This window comes from Maniola hyperantus, chromosome 27 (assembly GCF_902806685.2).
Source record: "Maniola hyperantus chromosome 27, iAphHyp1.2, whole genome shotgun sequence".
Classification (NCBI taxonomy): domain Eukaryota; kingdom Metazoa; phylum Arthropoda; class Insecta; order Lepidoptera; family Nymphalidae; genus Maniola; species Maniola hyperantus.
This window is the reverse complement of record NC_048562.1, coordinates 1,841,213-1,863,621: the sequence shown is the minus strand read 5'-3', so window position 1 is coordinate 1,863,621 and position 22,409 is coordinate 1,841,213. Positions and strand designations below refer to the sequence as shown.

The following is a 22,409-nucleotide window of genomic DNA, read 5'->3' as shown; positions in this document are numbered from 1 at the left end:
TATTTATATTACTATTGGTTTTCGCCTCTTAAAAATAGAAATCACTATATAAATGTTACAATTTTTATGTATCTAATTATGGCTAAATTATTTTAGCTAATAAACAATATTTTAAGCACATTTATGATTTCAGAGATAAAATTATGAATGGGCAATACAACCTCGGCTGTCAATCATGTCAATGTCAATTTTTATAATGTCAAAGTCAAAATTTGCCATCTTTCTCAAGTAGCCAATTTGTTATGATTTAAAAATATCACAAAAAATATTTAATTTCCTCAATTACTAAATCAAATTGTAATGGTTATGTAATAAGTAACAAAAACAGTGTTTCTACCGCCATGGAGCATGTCTACGCGCTTGGAGTGTCATGCATAGAGTCCATTCAGTACTGGTAATAGAATATTGATTATTTACGACAATTTTGCCGCAATGCATGGAACTTTTGTTTGTTCTGGCTGCTTTCGATCGTAGCTAGTTCTCGCTTTAACTTATAAGTCATACCGCTAAGCGATACGTACTCAACACAGGCCAAAACTTTAGGGTTATGTAAACTACTAAAACCCTGGCAGGTTAACTCATTTCTATTTTAAATAGCAACGCAAAAAAAGGATATTTAGCTAAGTTCATAATGCTGACTAATATTCTTTGCTTGCTAATAATCTTCAATGCTAACTAATTTGCATTGTCTATGAAACTGGACAGTCCTCTCTGGAGGTGCTGGAGTGGTACATAGGCGCAAAGAGACTCCCTCTGGCATTGTAGGTAGGATTAGTTTTTATCTTAGTAGAATTAGTTGTTAAGTTAAGTTTAAGCTAGTAATAAGTAGGTACTAACATAGGTTAAGTAATTGTTTCTGTACTAACACACAATTATGGGTGCACTTATGCCTGAAATAAAAGTTTTTTTTTAAATGGATAGCAAAACCAACAGTGGATGTGGATTTTACGAATTTTGGATAACCCTCTATTTAATAATTCCTAAGAAATAATTTATTTTTGATATAGGCATCATCCCTATTGACAATCAAAAAGTGTACAGTGGTACCCAGTTTGAATAAATGGTTTGATTTGATTTCAGGTTTGTAGGCTGGTCCAGTTACTTTGAGTTAGTAAACCACTTCGCAAACCCACACTATGTGATGGAGATCATGTTCCCTCTAATCTCCATAGTGGACTCAGTGTTTGCCTCACAGCTGCTTCTTTGTATGGCATTTGGTGGCTGGCTGAACAGTGTTATGAAATGGTGAGGCATAGTTATTATCTCCTGGTAATTTTAGTACAAATTTTGCTCTAAAATACATTTTTTACATTAAAATAATGTCATATGTAGACCCAGTGTAAAGGCATATTAATTGGTATGTCAAAAATAATTCAAAATATCAAGAAGCATGTCAATATTTATGACATTTCGGCATCCTTCTTGACATTTTGACAGCCGCTCATAGCTGCTTCTTTGTATGGCATTTGGTGGCTGGCTGAACAGTGTTATGAAATGGTGAGGCATATTTTTATAATTAGGGTTCCATACCGGAACCCTTATAGGATCACTTTGTTGTCTGTCTGTCAGTCAGTCAAGAAACCTACAGGGTACTTCCCGTTGACCTAGAATCATGAAATTTGGCAGGTAGGTGGGTCTTATAGCTGGCTTTAGGGGAAAAATCTGAAAACCGTGAATTTGTGGTTCCATCACACAAAAAATTAAATTGTGGTCATATTTTTCAGTTATCGAAACTACTTTCAAAGGCCCATATTACAACCGTGGCCGAGTGGTCAAGGCATCGGCCCCGAACCCAGAAGATGCAGGTTCGATTCCTGCCGGTTACACAATTTTTGATATGTATTTAAAATTATTGAACAGTATACCTATAATTTCCAGGTGGCTGCTAGAAGATCGGCCATACTGGTGGGTCCATGAGACCACATACTACACAAACTCCCACCATCCCCACTTGTGGCAGACCCCACAAAGCTGCGAGACCGGCCCGGGCAGCCCCTCTGGACACAGTGTTACCGCGGCCTCCATCCTCATACTAGCTGTCATGTGGACCTCACATGTTCTCAACGACAGGTACATACAAAGTAAACTTCATATGTATGAAAAGGGGTTTATAAATCTCATACTTATGAAAAGCGGTTAATAAACCCAATAAGTATGAAAAAGGGTCAATAAACCCCATAAGTATAAAAAGGGTGCAATAAACCCCATGTGTATGCAAAGGGGCTAATAAACCCCTTAAGTTGAAAAAGTTGTTTATAAACCCCATAAGTATGAAAAGGGGTCAATGAACCCCATAAGTATGAAAGGGGTTAATGCACCCCATAAGTATGAAAAGGGATTAATAAACCCCAAGCATATGAAAAGGGGTTAATAAACCGCAAAAGTGTGTTTACATGTTTATACGGGCGGGCTTAAAAACTCCATAAGTATGGAACCCCATAAGTGGGACTAAAGGGTCAAAAAGACCCCAAGAAACCCCCCCCCCCCCAAGTATAAGTAGGACGTCAATAATACCCATTAATATGAAAAGGGGTTCATAAAAACCCTAAGTATAAAAAGGGCTACAACAAACCCCATAACATGTTATTCGCACCTCTAACTTTTAGGAGTTATGTGCGTTTTAAGTAATTAAATATCACTTGCTTTAACGTTGAAGGAAAACATCGTGAGGAAACCTGCATGCCTGAGAGTTCTCCATAATGTTCTCAAAGGTGTGTGAAGTCTACCAATCCGCACATGGCCAACGTGGCAGACTATAGCCAAAACCCTTCTCACTCTGAGCCGGCGATGGGTTGATCATGATGATGAACAGAGGGTTAAAAGAGTAATTTATTACCTATTTTGAATAAATCATTTGACTTTGACTTTGACTAACACTTGGTTTGCAGGAAATGGGACGTTCGATGGTGGAAAGCGTGCGTGTACCCGTTGTTCGGCGCGGCGCTCGGCTCGGTCATGCTCGCGCGCATGTTCGTCGCCACGCACTTCCCGCACCAGGTCTTGCTCGGCTCCTTGCTTGGTAATATCATCATCATCATCATCCAATAGACGTCCACTGCTAGACAGGTCTCTTGTAGGGACTTCTACACGCCACGGTCTTGCGCCGCCTGGATCCAGCGGCTCCCTGCGACTCGTCTGATGTCGTCCGTCCACCTAGTGGGGGGTCTTCCAACCCTGCGTCTTCCGGTGCTAGGTTGCCATTCCAGCACCTTGGGACCCCAACGTCTATCGGTTGTACGAACTATGTGCCCTGCCCATTGCCACTTCAGCTTCGCAACCCGTTGAGCTATGTCGGTTACTCTAGTTCTCCTATAGATCTCCTCATTTCCTCATTGATGACGTAGAGAAACTCCGCACATAGCTCTCTCCATCGCCCGCTGAGTGACTCTGAGCATTCTTATGAGGCCCATAGTTAGCGAGCATGTCTCGGATCCACAAAAACGCGTGTGTGATTGGTTGGCATGGTTGATGACTCAAAATGGTTAACTGTGAATTTTTTTTTGATTCTGTCATTTGTATGGGATTACGTTGTAATATGGACGAATTGACAGTTTAAACGTAGCATGTTCATATTAGCTGTAACATAAAAATGCAACTCCTCAATATATCAAAGTAGGTTGCCTGCACATCGGATTGAAAGAGAGGTGATGCAAAATTATGTCTGTTAAGTAGTTAAGCAATACGATTAAGACAATAGTATGTAAGATTTCTTTATTGGTATTGTTAGCCCATAAGTTTTGTAGATCATAAGCCGGCTCTGAGTAAACATCTTTCACGGTTGCCGCATTTTATTATTACCTACGGTCTCAACATACTTCAACGTAACAGAGAAAACGCTATACTAACATCTATCTACGGATAGAGTATAATACTCAATGTGCTGGGAGGCTTCGGCCGTGGCTAGTTACTACCCTACCGGAAAAGCCGTGCCGCCAAGCGATTTTGCGATGCCGTGTAGAAACCAAAGGGGCATGGGTTTATTAAAATCTGCCATACACCTTCCAGGTTAGCCCGCTTGCAGATGCAAGCGGGCTAACCTGGAAGGTGTATGGCAGATTTTCGTCACTTACCACCAGATAAGATTGCAGTCAAGGGCTAACTTGTATCTGAATAAAAAAAACCGGCCAAGTGCGAGTCAGGCTCGCACAATGAGGGTTCCGTACTACAGTCGTTTTTCGACATTTTGCGCGATAATTCAAAAACTATGATGCATAAAACTAAATAAAAATCTTTTTTAGAATGTACAGGTGAAGACCTTTCATATGATACCCCACTTGATATAGTCACTCACTTCGAAAGTTGAAAATACTAATTATTAGTTCATGACCACAATTTTTTTTTTTTTTGTGTGATCTAACCCTAAATTCGCGGTTTTCAGATTTTTCCCCAAATGTCAGCTATAAGACCTACCTACCTCCCAAATTTCATGATTCTAGGTCAACGGGAAGTACCCTGTAGGTTTCTTGACAGACAGACAGACAGACAGACAACAAAGTGATCCTATAAGAGCCTCAATAGCTCAACCGGTATAGGAGTGGACTAAAAACCGTCGACGGTTCAAATCCCGCCCGTTGCACTATTGTCGTACCTACTCCTAGCACAAGCTTGACGCTTAATTGGAGAGGAAAGCGGAATATTAGTCATTTAATATGGCTAATATTCTTTTAAAAAAAAAAACAAAAGGGTTCCGTTTTTCCTTTTGAGGTACGGAACCCTAAAAATGTCTTATTTTCCAGGTCTATTCATGGCGCCAGCGCTCTGCATCTACGTCACAGATCCGTATATCTGGCGGTACGGCACGCACAGCACCATGCCAGTGAAGGAGGCAGTGGCATGGCACGCGGCGTGTGCCGCACTGGCGATGGCGATCGCTGTACTCACCTACTGCAGTCTGAGGCTGTGCGGCGTCGACCCGGACTTTACTGTGCAACTGGTAACTGATATTACTGTCTTTTATCTAAATATATAAAAGGAAAAGGTGACTGACTGACTGACTGACTGATCTATCAACGCACAGCTCAAACCACTGGACGGATCGGGCTGAAATTTGGCATGCAGATAGCTATTATGACGTAGGCATCCGCTAAGAAAGGATTTTCGAAAATTGAACCCCTAAGGGGGTGAAAAAGGGATTTGAAATTTGTGTAGTCCACGCGGACGAAGTCGCGAGCATAAGCTAGTATTAATTAAAGGTATTAAACTCGCGAGTTGTGAAAAGTAGAGTATTCAACGCAGGGGTAGTGCTGTCCTCGTCTTAGGCGTCCCTAAAGCTCGCGCTTCACACAGGATTATAGATGCAACACACTCGCTACGCTCGGGAGTTACTCTAAAATTCTTTTAATAAAATAATGAGTATCAAAATGATCATAGATTTCTTGTAGGGACTTCCATAATCCATACCATAGAGCAGAAACAAAGAGGAGATGTTGTATTAAGATTTCCCTATGAAATATCGAGTGACATTTTGCGGGGTGAGGGGTTGTGGAACGCCGCCCACTTCTCAATTTTCCATCTGCGGGTTAGTAGCAAAACTACTCGCTTAGCGACCTAACATCGATGTCACTACATAGTTCAGCTATCTCACACTAGATGTCAATAATCTAGAACTATTTTAATAATTACGTATAAAATTACTTACAAATGAAATGTGATACCATTCATAGCATCAGAACGTCTGTCTGAATAACTTTGACACGATAAAACACAACACTTCATCCTTTTGTTCTTAAAAACGCGAAAACACACCGATAATACGAGTCTCAATATATGTGAACCTGACGAACGCAGACAGCATACTAACTAAGGCCCCGCCCACAGTGATGACGTCAGGACCTAGTTGAAAATCACAGTGCACAGTTGCTTAGGCCAACTCCTCTTTGTTTCTGCTCTATGATCCATACGCAACGGTCTTGCGCCGTCGTCATCCAGCGGCTCCCTGCGACTCGCCTGATGTCGTCCGTCCACCTAGTGGACGTAAATATTAATATTAGTCTTAACTAGCTTATGCTCGCGACTTCGTCCGCGTGGACTTCACAAATTTCAAACCCCTATTTCACCTCCTTAGGGGTTGAATTTTCAAAAACCCTTTCTTAGCGGATGCCTACGTCATAATAGCTATCTGCATGCCAAATTTCAGCACGATCCGTCCACTAGTTTGAGCTGTGCGTTGATAGATCAGTCAGTCAGTCAGTCAGTCAGTCAGTCAGTCAGTCACCTTTTCCTTTTATACATTTTGATTTCTTTCTAGGCATACCGATGGTGCGCGGCCCCTGACAGCATCCACGTGTCCACCACGCCCTTGTATGCACTGGTACAGTGCACAGCCAGCCTACTCGGCTGGGCGCTGTGCGTCACACCCGCAGTTGCTGAGTAACTATTACTTTCATCATCATCATCATCATCATCATCATCATCATCATCATCATCATCATCAACCAATAGACGTCCACTGCTGGACATAGGACTATTACTTTATCTACCTTTTATTATATATTTTTTTACTAGCTGATGCCCGCGACTTCGTCCGCGTGGATTTACGTTTTTCGAAATCCCGCGGGATCTCTGATTTCCCGGGATAAAAAGTAGCCTATGTCAAAATAATCAAATCAGTATAATCAAATTTCAGCCAAATCTGTCCAGTAGTTTTTGCGTGATTGAGTAACAAACATCCACACTTTCACATTTATAATATTATTAGGATTAGGATTAATTCAGATACAAGTGAGTGCTTGACTACAATCTCACCTGGTGGTGAGTGAAGATGCACTCTAAGATGGAAGCGGGCTAACCTGAAAGAGGTATGGCAGTTTTTATTAAACCTATACCCCTTTGATTTCCACACGGCATCGTACCGGAACATCGTGAGAAGACTCGACCGGCGCCAGAAATGCATAGGAGTATTTCTGGACCTGGCCAAGGCATTTGATACTTTCTGTATTCCCATACTGTTATATAAATTCGATAAAATCGGCATCAGAGGTACTCCGTTGCGTTTACTATAAAGTTACCTTACAAAAAGAAGATTACAGGTTAAATTTGGCGATCCCCGAAGTTATGAAGAATCAATTACGTATGGCGTACCGCAGGGTAGCATTATAGGACCTACCTTGTTCTTAATATATTAACGATCTTGTTCTCATAGATCGAAATAAATGCTAATGCTACCTTAATTTTTAACCATGGTGACACGTGGGACGAAGCTAAATATAACGCGGAGAAAGGTCCAAACAATGGTGTAAATCGATTAAACAACGTGTTGACATTAAGGGCCGGTTGTTTCAACAAACTTTGACGGACACGTAACCTTTAACTATGGCGCTAACGAACGTAAGTAAAGAAAAAGCGTTGATTCAGCATCTATTAGCGCTAACGTTCGTTAAAAAGTTACGTTTACGTTAACCAGTGCTGGCGCCATTGGTGATCGTCAAATCACTTCGTAACTTCATACTTCTTATAAACGGAATATTTTATTTACAAATTATAATGGAATCAATTTAATTGAATGCTTTTAATGGTAGTTTTTTTGAAGATGAAAGAGAATTTGTAAGAAAGAAAAAGTGTTTAAAATGCGAAGTAGCAATATTAATAACTATGAATATTATTATATATACTTAAAATGAAATAAAAAAAGGATACGGAGAAGTAAGTTAATTTTTAGGGTTAGTTTCGCAACCAAAATAACAATGACGAACAGTTTTTTGTACAATGAAGCAACGCTCTTAAATTAACAGATGTTAAAGTTCGTCTACGTCTGTTAAATTTTAACGAACGTATCTTACGAAGACCAATGGTTTGAAACAACCGGCCCTAAATGTATCAAAAGCCAAGTTAATGACATGACAGATGACATATCTGATATCATTTTTGACAACCTCCCTGGCGCAGTGGTAAGCGCTGTGGTCTTATCAGAGGGAGGTCCCGGGTTCGATTCCTGGCAGGGATTTGGAATTTTATAATTTCTAAATTTCTGGTCTGGTCTGGTGGGAGGCCTCGGCCGTGGCTAGTTACCACCCTACCGGCAAAGCCGTACCGCCAAGCGATTTAGCGTTCCGGTACGATGCCGTGTAGAAACCAAAGGTGTATGGGTTTAATAAAAACTGCCATGCTCCTTCCAGGTTAGCCCGCTCCCACCTTAGACTGCATCGTCACTTACCATCAGGTGAGATTGCAGCCAAGGGCTTGTATCTGAATAAAATAAAAAAATAAAATAAAATATAAGGCAAAAATACCGAGTGCGTTCTCGAAATGTATGCATTATAAACATTTTTCTTTTTCCAGGTACCGCCATTACACCAAAAACAGATCGCTACTAATATCGATATTCGCGACCGGAGTATCGATATATTTACTGAAACGGCTCGACGCGAACATCACTAGCGCTAGTGGTGTAAGTTTCTACGTACTAAAATTTATATTGAATGCTATTAAACCCGCCCTGTTACTTAGGGTTGTACCTGCGTTGGCCATGTGGCCTTATACCGGAAAAAAGCAAAAACTTCAATAATTATGACATTACAGTACAAGCACTTTAATAATTCGCATCGGCGAAATTCGTTTGCGCAGAAAAGCGCAAAATGACTCCGACCAGAACCCAATACACACCAATGAAATAGAGACCTTATTGCTTGACGTTAAGATTTTAAGTACAATAACAGTGGTACTGATTCTAACTGATTAGCACTTTAAAACATCATATTTTACAAACGGATCTAGAAATCGAAAAATGATGTTCCCACACCCACAGTATCTTTAAAAGACCTATTCAACGATACCCCACACTATGGGGTAGACCCTAAAAAATATATTTATCAAAATTTTATTTCACCACACCCATGCCAAATTACAGATTTCTAAATTCTAGCACTAATAGTTTCTGAGATTAACCGAGGACGGACGGACGGACGTACATGGCGAAACTATAAGGGTTCCTTGTTTACTTCGGAACCCTAAAAAAATTACTGTATTGTATAGAAAATTAATGTTCAAAACGGAGAAGGATAGATAAATAAAAATAGAATAATTAATAATGTGTACAAATAGAATGCAAAATTATCGATAAAATCGATATGTAAAGCCCCCGCGCCAACCCGGTGCGGGTGACGTGCGGGTGTGTGGGGCGGGGCGTCCCCCGCCTCATACCCCGAATGCCATCTCGACCTGTCGCGGACTATAGTTTCGTTTGTAATTCATTGGTGAATCAAAATGGTTAACACCCATTGAGATTTCTGTCTCTGTCATTTGTATGGGATTACGTAACAGAGCGAGCGCCATACTAACTTGTTTCCGCGGATAGGGTATAATAGTTACTGCACTTAACATATTGCTGTGATATAGTACAAAGTACTTCCTATTTAATATAGGTGCTTATTGTTTATCATTTGAACACCAAATATGATTTTATTTGCATTAAAATATATTTTTAACACATTCTGAGTTTTATTTTCTAAAAACGACATTGAAAGTACCTTATCTTATATTTTAGTATTATTTTAGTAATTCGAATAGTAACCTTTCGAAAGAGGTAGCGGTTTCATAGAGCGTTGTCTCTGTCTTTGAGACTGACAAAACCTCACATAGGTGACAGAGACAACGCTCTACAAAACCGAAATCTCATTCTAAAGGTATGTACCTACCTACCTTTAGAATGAGATTTCGCAATGACGCGATAATGACAGACACACTTTCGCATTTATAATATTAGTATGGATATTCCTTGAAGTACGAGGATGGTTCTTCCGGAGAGAAAAATTTAACAAATTTGATTCGACTGTTAGTACGATACGAAGTTCGCCGGGGCAGCTAGTGACTTAGGTATAGAAACTAATTAATTATGCAATCAACTTGTAAACTGTCGACCTAGGCAACACATGTTTTAAGGCTATAAACCATCTTGGATTGCATTTTGCTGATTCAACCAATGATACACTTTTCGAACAAAGATACAGTGCGACAAGGCTATCACGGCGCGTGGCGAAAACGTTGCCGTCAAGTGTTCCCTTTGTTCTTGTTTGAATATTCTAAGCATTTGTTCTCCAACAGCGCCCCGCTGTCAATGTCATTCAAGTGCCAAGAGGGCCTTGTCGCACTGTATTATAAAACTCCATGCTGATTTTGATAATGACATTTATTTTCATATCCAAGATGGCGGAAATGCACTTTTTACCAAAAATAGACATGGGTGTCGTTTTCAAGGTTTTCCAAGCTCATAAGCGTAAGTAATAGGCAAAGCTCATAAGCGTATTTAAAAAAGTAAAGACAAATTATTCATACGCTTGTGTGTGTGTGTATGTGTGTGTGACACATACGTAGCAACACAGGTACATAACATAGATTTTGGGTCAAAAGGTGCATAAACCCCTCCCTGTTTCCTTCACCGTTAGAGCCATTACGCACGGTCGACTATAGTCGCCCGGCAACTCAGTAGACGGCGATCGTTAAAATCTGTAATTCATATGGAAGTTGCCATGTCTAAGCGCATTAAGTCGCCGCAACTCGGGCGCACGAACTCACGTCCGTTTTTAACAACATTTTCGAATTGAATTTCAAAAATATGTCTTAATAAATTCATACAAAATGTTTAACTTCCACTGAGATTTTTGTCTCTGTCATTTGTATGGGACTACGTAACAGAAGAGCACCATAGTGACTTCTTTTCGCAGATACAGTATAGTAAACTATCAGATTGTCAAAAGCATCATAAAGACCAATGAAGACGATTTTTGTCCTTACCTACTAGCTTATGCTCTCCTTTCTTAGCGGATGCCTACGTCATAATAACTACCTATCTGCATACCAAATTTCAGCCCGATCCGTACAGTGAGCTGTGCGTTGATAGATCAGTCAGTCAGTCACCTTTTCCTAGTATATATTTAAGGTTATAAAGTTGAATCATACTTTTGACAGGATAGTTGAGACTTGAGACACACGAGTTGCTTGAGACATTAGAATGGCAAGTGAGCTCTCATTTTGTACGGACTATATATTATCTAGGTATCTTTGGTGTTTAATATCAACGGTGTTTAACTAGAAATGGGATCGATTGCACGACATCTTTTTTAATGCAAAAAAAAAGGTAATCACAATTTTTATGGTGCTTAGTGTTTACCATAGCTAATTAATCCTTGTTTAGTGCAAAGTTTGTACTAATAAAGATATACATTTATTCGTATAAGGTCAGCGTATAATGTTTCTAGCATTAAAATAGGTATAATACAGTTATTACAACTTTATAAGAGAAACAATTTCACCATACATTGTTTTCGTGTAACTTTGACCATTTAGGCAGCGCACGCCTCGGAAACTCTCAAGTGAGAGGATTTTTTCCGATCTAATTCACATTATTTCAATTTCCCTAGGGATCTCTAATTTTTTGAGAATTAAACTATAGGTACGCACAGCTCAAACTACTGGACGGATCGGGCTGAAATTTGGTATGCCGATAGCGATAGCTAGTTAATTGACTTTTATATTTTCATATTATTATATTATTGTAAAGCTTGTTTAAATTATCAAACGTACTGTTATAAATTTATAATTAATATCTATTTAAGTAATCTGTAAAAAAATTTAATCCTATTTGGCCTTATTTTCAGTCTGTTATTATGTAAAATTATATTGTATATATCGCTGTTGATTGCAAAAAACGAATAAAATAAAATAAAACAAATAAAAAATGACGTAGAATAATAATATGTAACTAATAATCTATGATAATACATAAATTCGCATATCATAACCCACAAGCACGCATTCACGCATACTCTCACACGCACGCTCTGTCCCACACACAGACAAACACGCACTCACACATACACACACACATGCATATGTTGTGAATCACCTACTAGGTATTTTTGATGTACTGGACGGGTAAAGCTGACCTTATTTAGGGCTTACTGTCAGTCATTTTATACGTGCAGTCTGTGGACGAACTACACGCAGCGGACCTACAGTGCCCTGCGCGTTCAATACAACAATGTGCTGAGGGCGATGTTGAGGAAGCCTCGACACTGCAATGCGTCGGCATGTTTGCGGATGCTCGCGTGGATAATTTCTACGCGATCATGCGAAGCGTGCCGCGTCCATGATGAGCAGGCTGTTGAGGAGTACCAACACTCTCCTCAGCGCATTGTCCATGAAATTGGACAGCCCTCTCTGGAGGTGCTGGAGTGGTACGCACATAGGCGCAATGAGACTCCCTCGGGCATTATAAATAGGATTAGTTTTAATTGTAGTAGAATTAGTTGTTAAGTTAAGTTTAAGCTAGTAATAAGTAGGTACTAACATAGGTTAAGGAATTGTTTCTGTACTAACACACAATTATGGGTGTACTTATGCCTGAAATAAAAGTTTATTTATTTATTTAGTAGTTAATTGACATTGATATCATTTTATTATATTGTAAAGCTTGCTTAAATTATTTGGTCTCTTCAAACGTACTGTTATAATTAATAGCTAACTATTTTTAAGTACCTATTCTGTTAAACAAAATTATAATCCTGTTTGGCCTTATTTTAAGTCTGATATTATGTAAAATTATATTATCTGTAACGCTGTCGATTACAAACAAATGAATAACATAAAATAAAATAAAATAGACATCCGCTAAGAAAGGATTTTTGAAAATTTAACCCCAACGGGGGAGAAATAGGGGTTTGAAATTTGTGTAGTCCACGCGGACGAAGTCGCGAGCATAAATCGTAAGTAAATTAAAATTAAACTTGCAATTATTTATCTTAATCATTTCCCGAATAAAAAAATACGAGAAACTGACAAAAATCAATCAATTTAATGCTTCTTGGTGGAAGATTTAATGATACCATTGTTCTCGGATGCATATTACTTTTTAAATCAATCATTTTTTATGTAAAACACCATCGTAATTTAAAAATCGTTATCTCCAAATATAGTCCGCCATTTTCTTCCGCCATAATTATTATGTCATGCGGCCAGAGAGATGTCACGTTACTGGAGGAGCAATCCTCGAATCAGACATCGAAAAAAAAAACCTGTCTGTCTGTCATGAAACCTACAGGATACTTCCTGTTGACTTAGAATCATGTAATTTGGCAGGTAAGTAGGTCTTATAGCAGACAAGGGAAAAATCTGAAAACCGTGAATTTAGAGTCATACAAAAAATAAATGTGGTCATGAACTAATAATTAGTATGGTCAATTTTCGAAGTAAGATAGATAACTATGTATACCAAGTGGGGTATCATATTATGAAAGGGCTTTTCTGTACAGTGTAAAACAGATTTTTATTTATCTTTATGCATAATAGTTTTGGATTTATAGTGCAAAATGTCGACAAAATATGACTGTACTACGGAACCCTCAGTGCGTGAGTCTATCTCGCAAGTTTGGCCGGTTTAAAAAAAAAATGAATCTTATAATGTCCCATCATGCATCCAAATCTGTTCAGGTTAAGTTTTGGTGGAATAAAGAAACTAACATAGGTATAGTACGCGACAGGTTAAAATGGCAATTGGCGAGGGAACACACACACTCGCACAGCCCCCGCGCTAAACTGGTGAGGCCGCGCACGGGTGTCCCCTGGCCTCATATCCCGATTGCCATCTAGACCTGTCGCGGACTATACATGAACCATGAAAACATTACACTACTTTTTTAGCAGTCGTAATAAATTGAAATTGTTGCTGCTCTAGAAGAACTACAACTCCCTGGTCACTGGTATTTAATGACTACCTCCAAAAGACGTTTCGATACACGTAGCAACCTTGCATTGTCAAAATATATGGGACGGATATGGCGTGTGACGCTATTGTAGGTAGGAAGGAAGGCCAAATGTTGATTGAAAAGTTTTGACGACCTCTTGGCTCAGTGGTGAGCCCTGTGGTCTTATAAGTGGGAGGCCCCGGGTTCGATTCCCGGCAGGGGCAGTTTGGGAATTCATATCTTCTAAAAATGGTCTCTTTCTTTGAAAAATCCCCTTTAAATTAGCTTTTTGTCAACCTCCCTGCTGTGCGCAAGCGCGCTGTGTGTGTAAGCGCTGTGGTCTTATTAATGGGAGGTCCCGGGTTCGGTTTCCGGCAGGGTTTGGAATTTTATAATTTCTAAATTTCTGGTCTGGTCTGGTGGGAGGCTACGGCCGTGGCTAGTTACCACCCTACCGGCAAAGGCGTGGCGCCAAGCGATGTAGCGTTCCGATGTGATACCGCGTATAGAAACCGACTGGTTAACCCGCTACAGTCTTAGACTAAATCTTCACTTACCATCAGGTGAGATGGCAGTCAACGGCTAACTTGTACCTATAGAATTTTAAAAAAAGTTCGGAAGGAAGGCCAGATGTGACACCTTACTGGTAATAGATGAATCATGTAGGTAAAGTTTACAGTCACAACTAATTAAACATAGACAAAACAACATTTTTGCATGTGTTTAATTAAAAAATAACATACGTTCAAATATTTGAGTAATTACTTACATACGTTCAATTAGCGCTTCCTTTCGTTACTTAAACGGAAAAATGCAAAAGGAAGAATTGACGTTCGATCTATATATAAGTCCCGCAAATTGCTATTGCGCTGGAACCATGTCTCATTAACATCGAAAGGACATCATTTAAAGTAAGTATATATTCAAGTAAAAATATACCATCAGCTCGAAACTTCGGTCTAGTGCTGACGTCACTAAAATGGTAGCCAAGCACATTAGCAATTTGCATTAGCACCATTGATTAACCAGATATTTTTTTAATGGTTTCAGCCTACCTACAAATAAATTCATGACGCGTCAAAACAATTAAACTACCTTTCACGTGACAATTCATATTTGGATGTTACTTTAGTCCTTGGATCACCCAAAATGGCGGATATATTTTAATAATTTAGTATACTTAGGTACAATGTATGATCTCTACATAGTATAAAATAAAGTCGCTTCCCGCTGTCTGTATGTATGTATGAACGCGTAGATCTTTTAAACTACGCAACGTATTTTAATGCGGTTTTCACCAATAGATAGAGTGATTCAAGAGGAAGGTTTATAGGTATAATTTAATATTAGTTTGAGTTAATTTACATTGCACCCATGCGAAGCCGGGGCGGGTCGCTAGTAATTAATAAAAAGTTAACAGCTGAAAACGGCAAACAGCGCAAGTAGGTATTCTCTCTCTTATCGAGAGTTACATTTTTGTTCCGTTTGCCGTGGAGACCCTGGGGTCATGGAGTCTTAGTGCTTAAAAAAATTTACGAGAGATTTCACCCCGATTATAGCCTCATCTTTGGCCCTACCGCGGTTGTTTGACAGCTACAATGTCACGATCGCAATCATCTCTGATTGGTTAATGCTCGCTCACTATTGGTCACAATGCATTGTTGCAACAAGAATCGCACAAATTCAGCCAATCAGAACAATTGAGATTGTAATAATGATTGATGCAGGTTTTAGACAATCGCCCTAGTGACAGCAGGGCTGGCTCATTTTTTGCGCAACGGATCAGCGTGGCTGTCCAACTCGGAAATGAAGCCAGTAAGTATTCTTAGCAGGCTGGCACCATTCCACGCGGGCATGATTTGTATAGTAATTACTAATTAGATCTAAGTTTAATATTTAAACAAATTATTTAAACCCTCTTAACTCCCACAAGTATAACGCTACGAGGCTCACTATTTACACTACTTATATAATAGGTATAGCACCTTGTAACTGTAGGGAAGTTAATGAAAAAATTGTTTAGTTTTCCATATTTATTTACAATTTTTTACACATTTTTTTTTTACAAAAAACCGAAACGCTGAGCAAAAATCAGTTCGAGTTATTTACAATTTCATAAGGTACATGTAAAATATGGCAGAGACATTGCTAATTTACACAGATTTCCAACAAAACATTAATGTTATTGACATAGTATATGGGCGAGTAAATAAGCATTCAACTTGAGGTAGAATGCCATTTATCATTGCAGACAGGGAAGTAGAATTGCATTCATCTCCTGAGTTGAGTAGCATTGCATTCACGCCCAGTTTTAAACGATTTTCAATATATATCAACTCTAAATAGAACTGCAAAGATATAACCATCTAAGTATAATCTAATGTTATACAATCTGAAATAAAATGACATTCAACCCGTGGCAGAATAGCATTCAATTTCAGGTAGAATATCATTCAACTTGAAGATGGATGACATACAAACTCAAGCAGAATAGCATTCAACTTGAAGATTAATGAATGACATTCAAACCAGAGTAGAATAGTATTCAATTCCAGGTAGAATAGCGTTCAACATAAATTAGAATGCCATTCAAACCTGAGGTAGAATAGCATTCAACTTGAAGATGAATGACATTCAAACCTAAGCAGAATAGTATTCAACTTGACTTACAGTGTCATTTAACTTCGGAAACTTGACTTAGAACAGGTTTAAACCGAGCTATGTATATCTTGGTGTTGGTGTAGAGATGAATGCAATTAAGCCCTGTTTCGAAGAATTTAAATGTCACAGTGATGTTTTGTGTTGAAGTCTGGCATTAACTTATGTCTAGGGTCCGGAAGGCTGGCCAGGGTCTAAACTGTTCACCAACAGTATGGGTAGTTGGGGCACGCGGCCGCGTTGAAGTTGGCCGGGTATTTAGCGGCAACGTTGGCGTTGGGGCTGAAACAAGAGATATATTATTTATTTATCCACTAAAAAATAACATTTTTACTAAATTAGTCTACTGAAAAGTCAGTAACACTGAGCTTCAAGAGTAAGTGAACTAAAATACCGTCGTGAGAACCCCTATCCTAGATAATCTTCTAAGACATGTACAAGGAATAACAATCCAGAAGGTTCGAAATGTATATGCTTCCTTATATTATTGATATTTATCTATTACCGCAATATTGTATGGTATGTGTAAACAGTAGCAAAAAATCTGAATAAGAGCAGCGATCGCAAAATTTTGAATCATTTTCACAAAAATAAATGCTTATAATTTAAAAATACTTTTAAGCGCACACCACATTTCTACGTAAAAATAATATACACACTTACTTACACACACACCCACACACACACCCACACACCCACACAACCATACACCCACACACATACGCATATACACACGCCATGTGAATTTCTATTTTATTCTATTTTATTTTACTTATTTATCTTATTTTATTGTTTTATTTAGATTTTATTATTGAGTAATAGTTAGATACTCAATAATTGTTTTGTAAATTAAAAAAGCTTATGTAACAGGGAAGGCACTGGCTCCCATTTTCTACTTCTTTGGGAGCCAGTGTTCAAAGTCTTATGTGTCAAATCTTTTTTGCAAATAAAGATATATTATTATTATTATTATAAGTACCTAATATAAGTAAGCAGGTAAATCAATTAACACCTAAATGTACCTAAAAGGCATACATGAGACTAAATCGACTAGTTGAACAAGATGGACCTTGTATATTGTGTATTGTATATTGTACACGATTTTTTATGAAAACTTTTCTAGCGTGATGCAACTATGCTCAGCGCCATCTAGTTTTTAATCAAGTGGACTTTTTCTACTTACTCAGCGGGTGCTACGGGCAGGATGGAGGGGTTGTACACCCACTCGGGGATTGGCTGGCCGTCCGGGGTGAAGCGCGCGAAGGTGTTGGTGTCGCAGAAGGGGTAGTTGGGGCAGACTGCGGGGTGGAGGCCGGCCGGGTACTCGCGGGCGAGCGCTACCACGGCGACGACGCAGACGATGAACTGGGGACAAGTGTCGTTAGTTAGTTTTGTGTCTATGGTCTATTGTTATCACTCTCTCACTATCATTACCCATATTGTAAATAACCTAAATCCACGCGTACGAAGTCGCGGACGTCAGCTAGTATGTAATAACCGCTGATTGCGAATAGGAAAATTTTCAATTAATCAAATCATCAAGATCAACTCTTCGCCGGCTCACTACAGAGAACGGGTCTCCAGTCAGTGTGAGAAGGGTTTCACAAATTAAATCAAATTAGTTAATTTAGAAGTTATATCTATCTAAGCTGTGATAGCTTAGTGGTTAGGACGTCCGCCTTCTAATCGCAGGTCGGGGGTTCGATCCCGGGCACGCACCTCTAACTTTTCGGAGTTATGTGCGTTTTAATTAATTAAATATCACTTGCTGATACCGTTAGGTGAAGGAAAACATCGTGAGGAAACCTGCATGCCTGAGAGTTCTCCATAATGTTCTCAAAGGTGTGTGAAGTCTACCCTTCTCACTCTGAGAGGAGACCCGTGCTCTGTAGTGAGCCGGCGATGGGTTGATCATGATGATGACGATGAAATATCTACATTGTCCCTGCCGGAAATCGAATCCAGGACCTACATATAAGCCACAGCATCTGTTTGATTGTTTGTCCATACAATTTCACGGTTATATAATTAGAAATTATAATGAGTTTCTGAATTTGTAAACTACATTGAATTATGGAATGCCTATTCAAAATCAATTGTCATCTGAATGTAAGAATAAAGGTCGTCGCACATTACACGGACTCGACGCCGACTCGACTCTGACTCGACTTACAGTAAAATTACCTATATCATGTTCTTACGGTAGGGCTACCATATTGCTGAAAGGACGACCGGGACACCATCCATGTGCATACTGATACTGTAAATTTGAAAGTGTCAGTCTGTCTGCACTTGGAAACGGCTTTTTATTCCGGAATATTAAAGAGATTCAACGTGATTTTTAAAAAACTAAATCCATGTGGACGTAGTTGCAGGCATCAACCAATGCAAAATAAAAGTGCGAGCGAAACAAGCGCGAAATTTTTGATATATTTACTAAACAATCTGTAGGTATTAATACTATATTTATGTAGGTATTAATATTATAAATACGAAAGTGTGTCTGTATATCTATCTATCTGTTATCTTTTCACGGCCCATCTTTTTAACGAGATATTTAGGGATAGCTTGCTAAAATTCTATGTGCTCTGTTACTATAAAATAATACCGTAATCCCTTAGTGTATTAAAAACGTTGAACGTAAATACGAAATTTTATCGAAATTGGTTTTATAACAATCGAATAAAACTGGTTTTTCTCCTAATGGTCGTGTAAAAAAGCGTATTTTGAGTAAACTTCGCGATTTTTTTTATCCAGCCATATTGTGCCAATCTTGTTTTGGCTCTCGTAATTGACTAAAGAATATCTTTAATTTTTATGATATTAAAAAATAAATAAACAAACGAGACGGACAAAATTTGCCCCGGGCTAAACTATGCCTATCATGAACTTAATGTCACGACTGCAAAACAACATGCGACTTTTTTTTCTTAAAATAGAAGATTTTTACTATCAAATGGCACATATATTATCATCTCTGTACATTCTGGGGCACGGCTTTATACAATTTTTGTCCATCTCCTTAGTAGTTTTTGAGGCCAAACCTGATTCTTTGAACATCCGAAATGTGTCTTTTGGGACGCATAGCGCCTTGAAGTTAATGTAAGTAGGTACTTTATTTTCTACCGTGTACTGTACAAAAGATCTGTTGTTATCATGCCGATTATGCTAAATACGCGTAGGCTGACAGACAAACTTGTCGCGGTTTGGTATTTACATTGTTATGATCTATTGTTGTCGAATTATGTACTATTTGTCAACCATTAGGTATGCTATTAAACTAAGCTGTGATAGTCTTGTAGTTTAACTTTAACTTTAGACTTTAATCACCTATTCGGGACATCGGGGTTCCCGGGCATGCACCTCTAGTTGTGTGCGTTAGGGTCTTGAACTGTAGTAATAAGATGATATGTTTTTAGGGTTCCGTACCTCAAAAGGAAAAACGGAACCCTTATAGGATCACTTTGTTGTCTGTGTCTGTCTGTCGGTCTGTCAAGAAACCTACAGGGTGCTTCCCGTTGACCTAGAATCATGAAATTTGACAGGTAGGTGGGTCTTATAGCAGACATTAGGGGAAAAATCTGAAAACCATGTTTTTTTTTTTAAAGAATATTAGCCATATTAAATGACTAATATTCCCCTTTCCTCTCCAATTAAGCGTCAGGCTTGTGCTAGGAGTAGGTACGACAATAGTGCAACGGGCGGGGTTTGAACCGTCGACTCGGTTTTCAGTCCACTCCTATACCGGTTGAGCTATTGAGGCTCTAATATTTGTGGTTGCATCACACAAAAAAAAAGTTGTGGTCATGAACTAATAATTAGTATTTTCAATTTTCGAAGTAAGATAACTATACCAAGTGGGGTATCATATGAAAAGGATTCACCTGTGCATTCTAAAACGGATTTTAATTTATTTTTATGCATCATAGTTTTTGAATTATCGTTGCAAAATGTCGAAAAATACGACTGTAGTACGGAACTCGCACTTGGCCGGTTTTTTTTACATTTTGGTACGGAACTTTAAAAAGATTATTATAATATTTGTTCATGAATGTGTCAGTTACCAAATATCAGTCTATAATAATGTAATTAGGTACAAACTAATTGTTGTGAGTAATATCGTCGAAGGAAATGGTGCATAACCTTTATTGCAATAGATAGGTACGAAATAGGTATCGCTTACGTAAAATGCAATTTCGTTGCCGGATTTCGTGAAACGGCCATATGTCACGAAATTGACGATTTTTAGGGTTCCTTAGTCTCAATATATAAAAGGAAAAGGTGACTGACTGATCAACGCACAGCTCAAACTATTATTGCACGGATCGGGCTATCAGACAGATAGCTATTATGACGTAGACATCCGCTAAGAAAGGTTTATTAAAAATTACCTAGGGGAAATAAAAAAAGAAAAATTTTATAAATGCGAAAGTGTGTATGTCTGTTTGTTTGTCTGCAAGCTTTTCGCTGCCCATCCGTTTAACTGATTTTGATGAAATTTGGTACAGAGATAGCTTGCATCCCAGGGAAGGATACTTTTCCCAGACCTTTTACTTACTTTTTTACTTTTACTTTTACTTTTTTTTCTTTTTTTTGATACCGGAAAATTATAGAGGTCCCACGGGATTTTTAAAAACCAAATCCACGCGGACGAAGTCGCGGGCATCATCTACTTAGTTATAAAATATTTTTTGAAGTCCGTCAAAAATGGAACTGAAAAAACGATTTATTTAATTATTTCTTAAGGTCAAAAGTTTCTTTAATAAGACTACGGAACTTACTAAGTATGTTTCGAGACGAACTTAGCCAGTTATTTTCACAACTTCGCATTATGGACCAAGTGGAGCTAACAAAATAATATTGATTTGTTTTGTGATAGCTCTATGTATTATACGATCTAAAGCGATCTTGAATAGATAGAAAGTAGATTTTAAATTAGGTTTTTTTGACTGTTTTCATGAGACAATTTTTACACGACGAAAATAAGTGGCTTTTTTTCTTTCTTTTTTTACTGAATTACTACCTACGCCTTTTTATTATTACGCCTACTCAGTTGTAAATTATACATATCTCACTCCCTGCTTTACCCACGTGTTTAGTCGACGTTAGCCCGACTAGATTCGAACCCATCCTTGGGGGTGTTTATTCTTATTAGCCACAATATTATAAATTAAATTAAACTAGCTTATGCTCGCGACTCCGTCCGCGTGGACTACACAAATTTCAAACCCCTATTTCACCCGCTTAGGGGTCGAATTATCAAAAATCCTTTCTTAGCGGATGCCTACATCATAATAGCTATCTGCATGCCAAATTTCAGCCCGATCCGTCCAGTAGTTTGAGCTGTGCGTTGATAGAAAAAAAAAAATAGATCAGTCAGTCAGTCAGTCAGTCGCCTTTTCCTTTTATTTATTTAGATTTTAAAATAACGTTATTATATATACGTACCACTGATTCACTATTTTAGCCTTTATAACACATAGTGTAATAATTTATTTACTTATTTAATTTAAGTTATTTAATTATTTAGTTACTTAAAGCATTTAAATGAATAAATATAAAATACTAAGAAGTTAAATATTATTAATCTAATATTGATAAGTTTTACCACCGATTCACAATAATTTTAAGTCTTCACACACATTGCCAATTTTGATTGATTGATTTATTTAATTTAATTTATTATTAATAATACTAAATAAAGGTCGCTCACCAGTTTAGCGTACATGTTTGTTATCCTCTCGACAATGTGAGACTGATAATATGATCCACTATGCTCACAGTATTTATACTTTTACCGTCTGCCCTATTATTGTAATTAGGTATCCTTTTTTTGATATTATATCTAGTAGGTACATAATATCATTTGTATGAAATACGGTATTAAAAATGGGATGTTTAACCTTATTAAAGTATCAAGATTGTTTTCTTTTCGAATAGCTTTTGTATTTATATGGCCTATAACTTCAATTATTAAATTCTTGATATTATACGGCATTTTACACCAAGCAAGAATTTAAAAAAAATGTATAATCAAGATAATATAAGAAATAAGCAATCAAAAAATGTCAATTT

The 22,409-nt window shown here is 38.1% G+C and overlaps 2 protein-coding genes across 3 annotated transcripts; one reads left to right on the top strand and one right to left on the bottom strand.

The window, feature by feature from the left end:
- Positions 1-214: 214 nt before the first annotated feature.
- On the top strand, positions 215-9,426 carry G6P (Glucose-6-Phosphatase). 2 transcript variants are annotated; one of them, XM_034982756.2, is made up of 7 exons: positions 215-394; positions 1,081-1,245; positions 1,879-2,070; positions 2,889-3,019; positions 4,737-4,933; positions 6,248-6,369; positions 8,278-9,426. In XM_034982756.2, exons 1-7 carry the CDS (start codon positions 342-344, stop codon positions 8,501-8,503), a joined length of 1,086 nt encoding a protein of 361 aa, XP_034838647.1. In that variant the 5' UTR covers positions 215-341; the 3' UTR covers positions 8,504-9,426. The 2 variants fall into 2 exon arrangements, with proteins under 2 accessions (XP_034838647.1, XP_034838648.1); XM_034982757.2 differs by lacking the exons at positions 215-394; positions 1,081-1,245 and adding an exon at positions 1,441-1,497.
- A 6,265-nt stretch (positions 9,427-15,691) lies between these two features.
- Positions 15,692-22,144, bottom strand: LOC117994821 (cuticle protein 1). The gene is made up of 3 exons (XM_034982793.2): positions 22,048-22,144; positions 17,518-17,699; positions 15,692-16,616 (listed from the first exon to the last, which is right to left on the bottom strand). The coding sequence occupies exons 1-3, from the start codon at positions 22,060-22,062 to the stop codon at positions 16,538-16,540; spliced, it is 276 nt and encodes a 91-aa protein (XP_034838684.1). The 5' UTR covers positions 22,063-22,144; the 3' UTR covers positions 15,692-16,537.
- Positions 22,145-22,409: the final 265 nt, after the last annotated feature.

Bases quoted from the DNA above. Each gene is read 5' to 3' on its own strand.
- G6P (XM_034982756.2), top strand. From the start codon at position 342: ATGGAGCATGTCTACGCGCTTGGAGTGTCATGCATAGAGTCCATTCAG. The intron at 2,071-2,888 runs GTACATACAAAG...CTTGGTTTGCAG, and splicing joins TCACATGTTCTCAACGACAG to GAAATGGGACGTTCGATGGT. The intron at 4,934-6,247 runs GTAACTGATATT...ATTTCTTTCTAG, and splicing joins CGGACTTTACTGTGCAACTG to GCATACCGATGGTGCGCGGC.
- LOC117994821 (XM_034982793.2), bottom strand. The intron at 16,617-17,517 runs GTAAGTAGAAAA...CTCTTGTTTCAG, and splicing joins CTGCCCGTAGCACCCGCTGA to CCCCAACGCCAACGTTGCCG.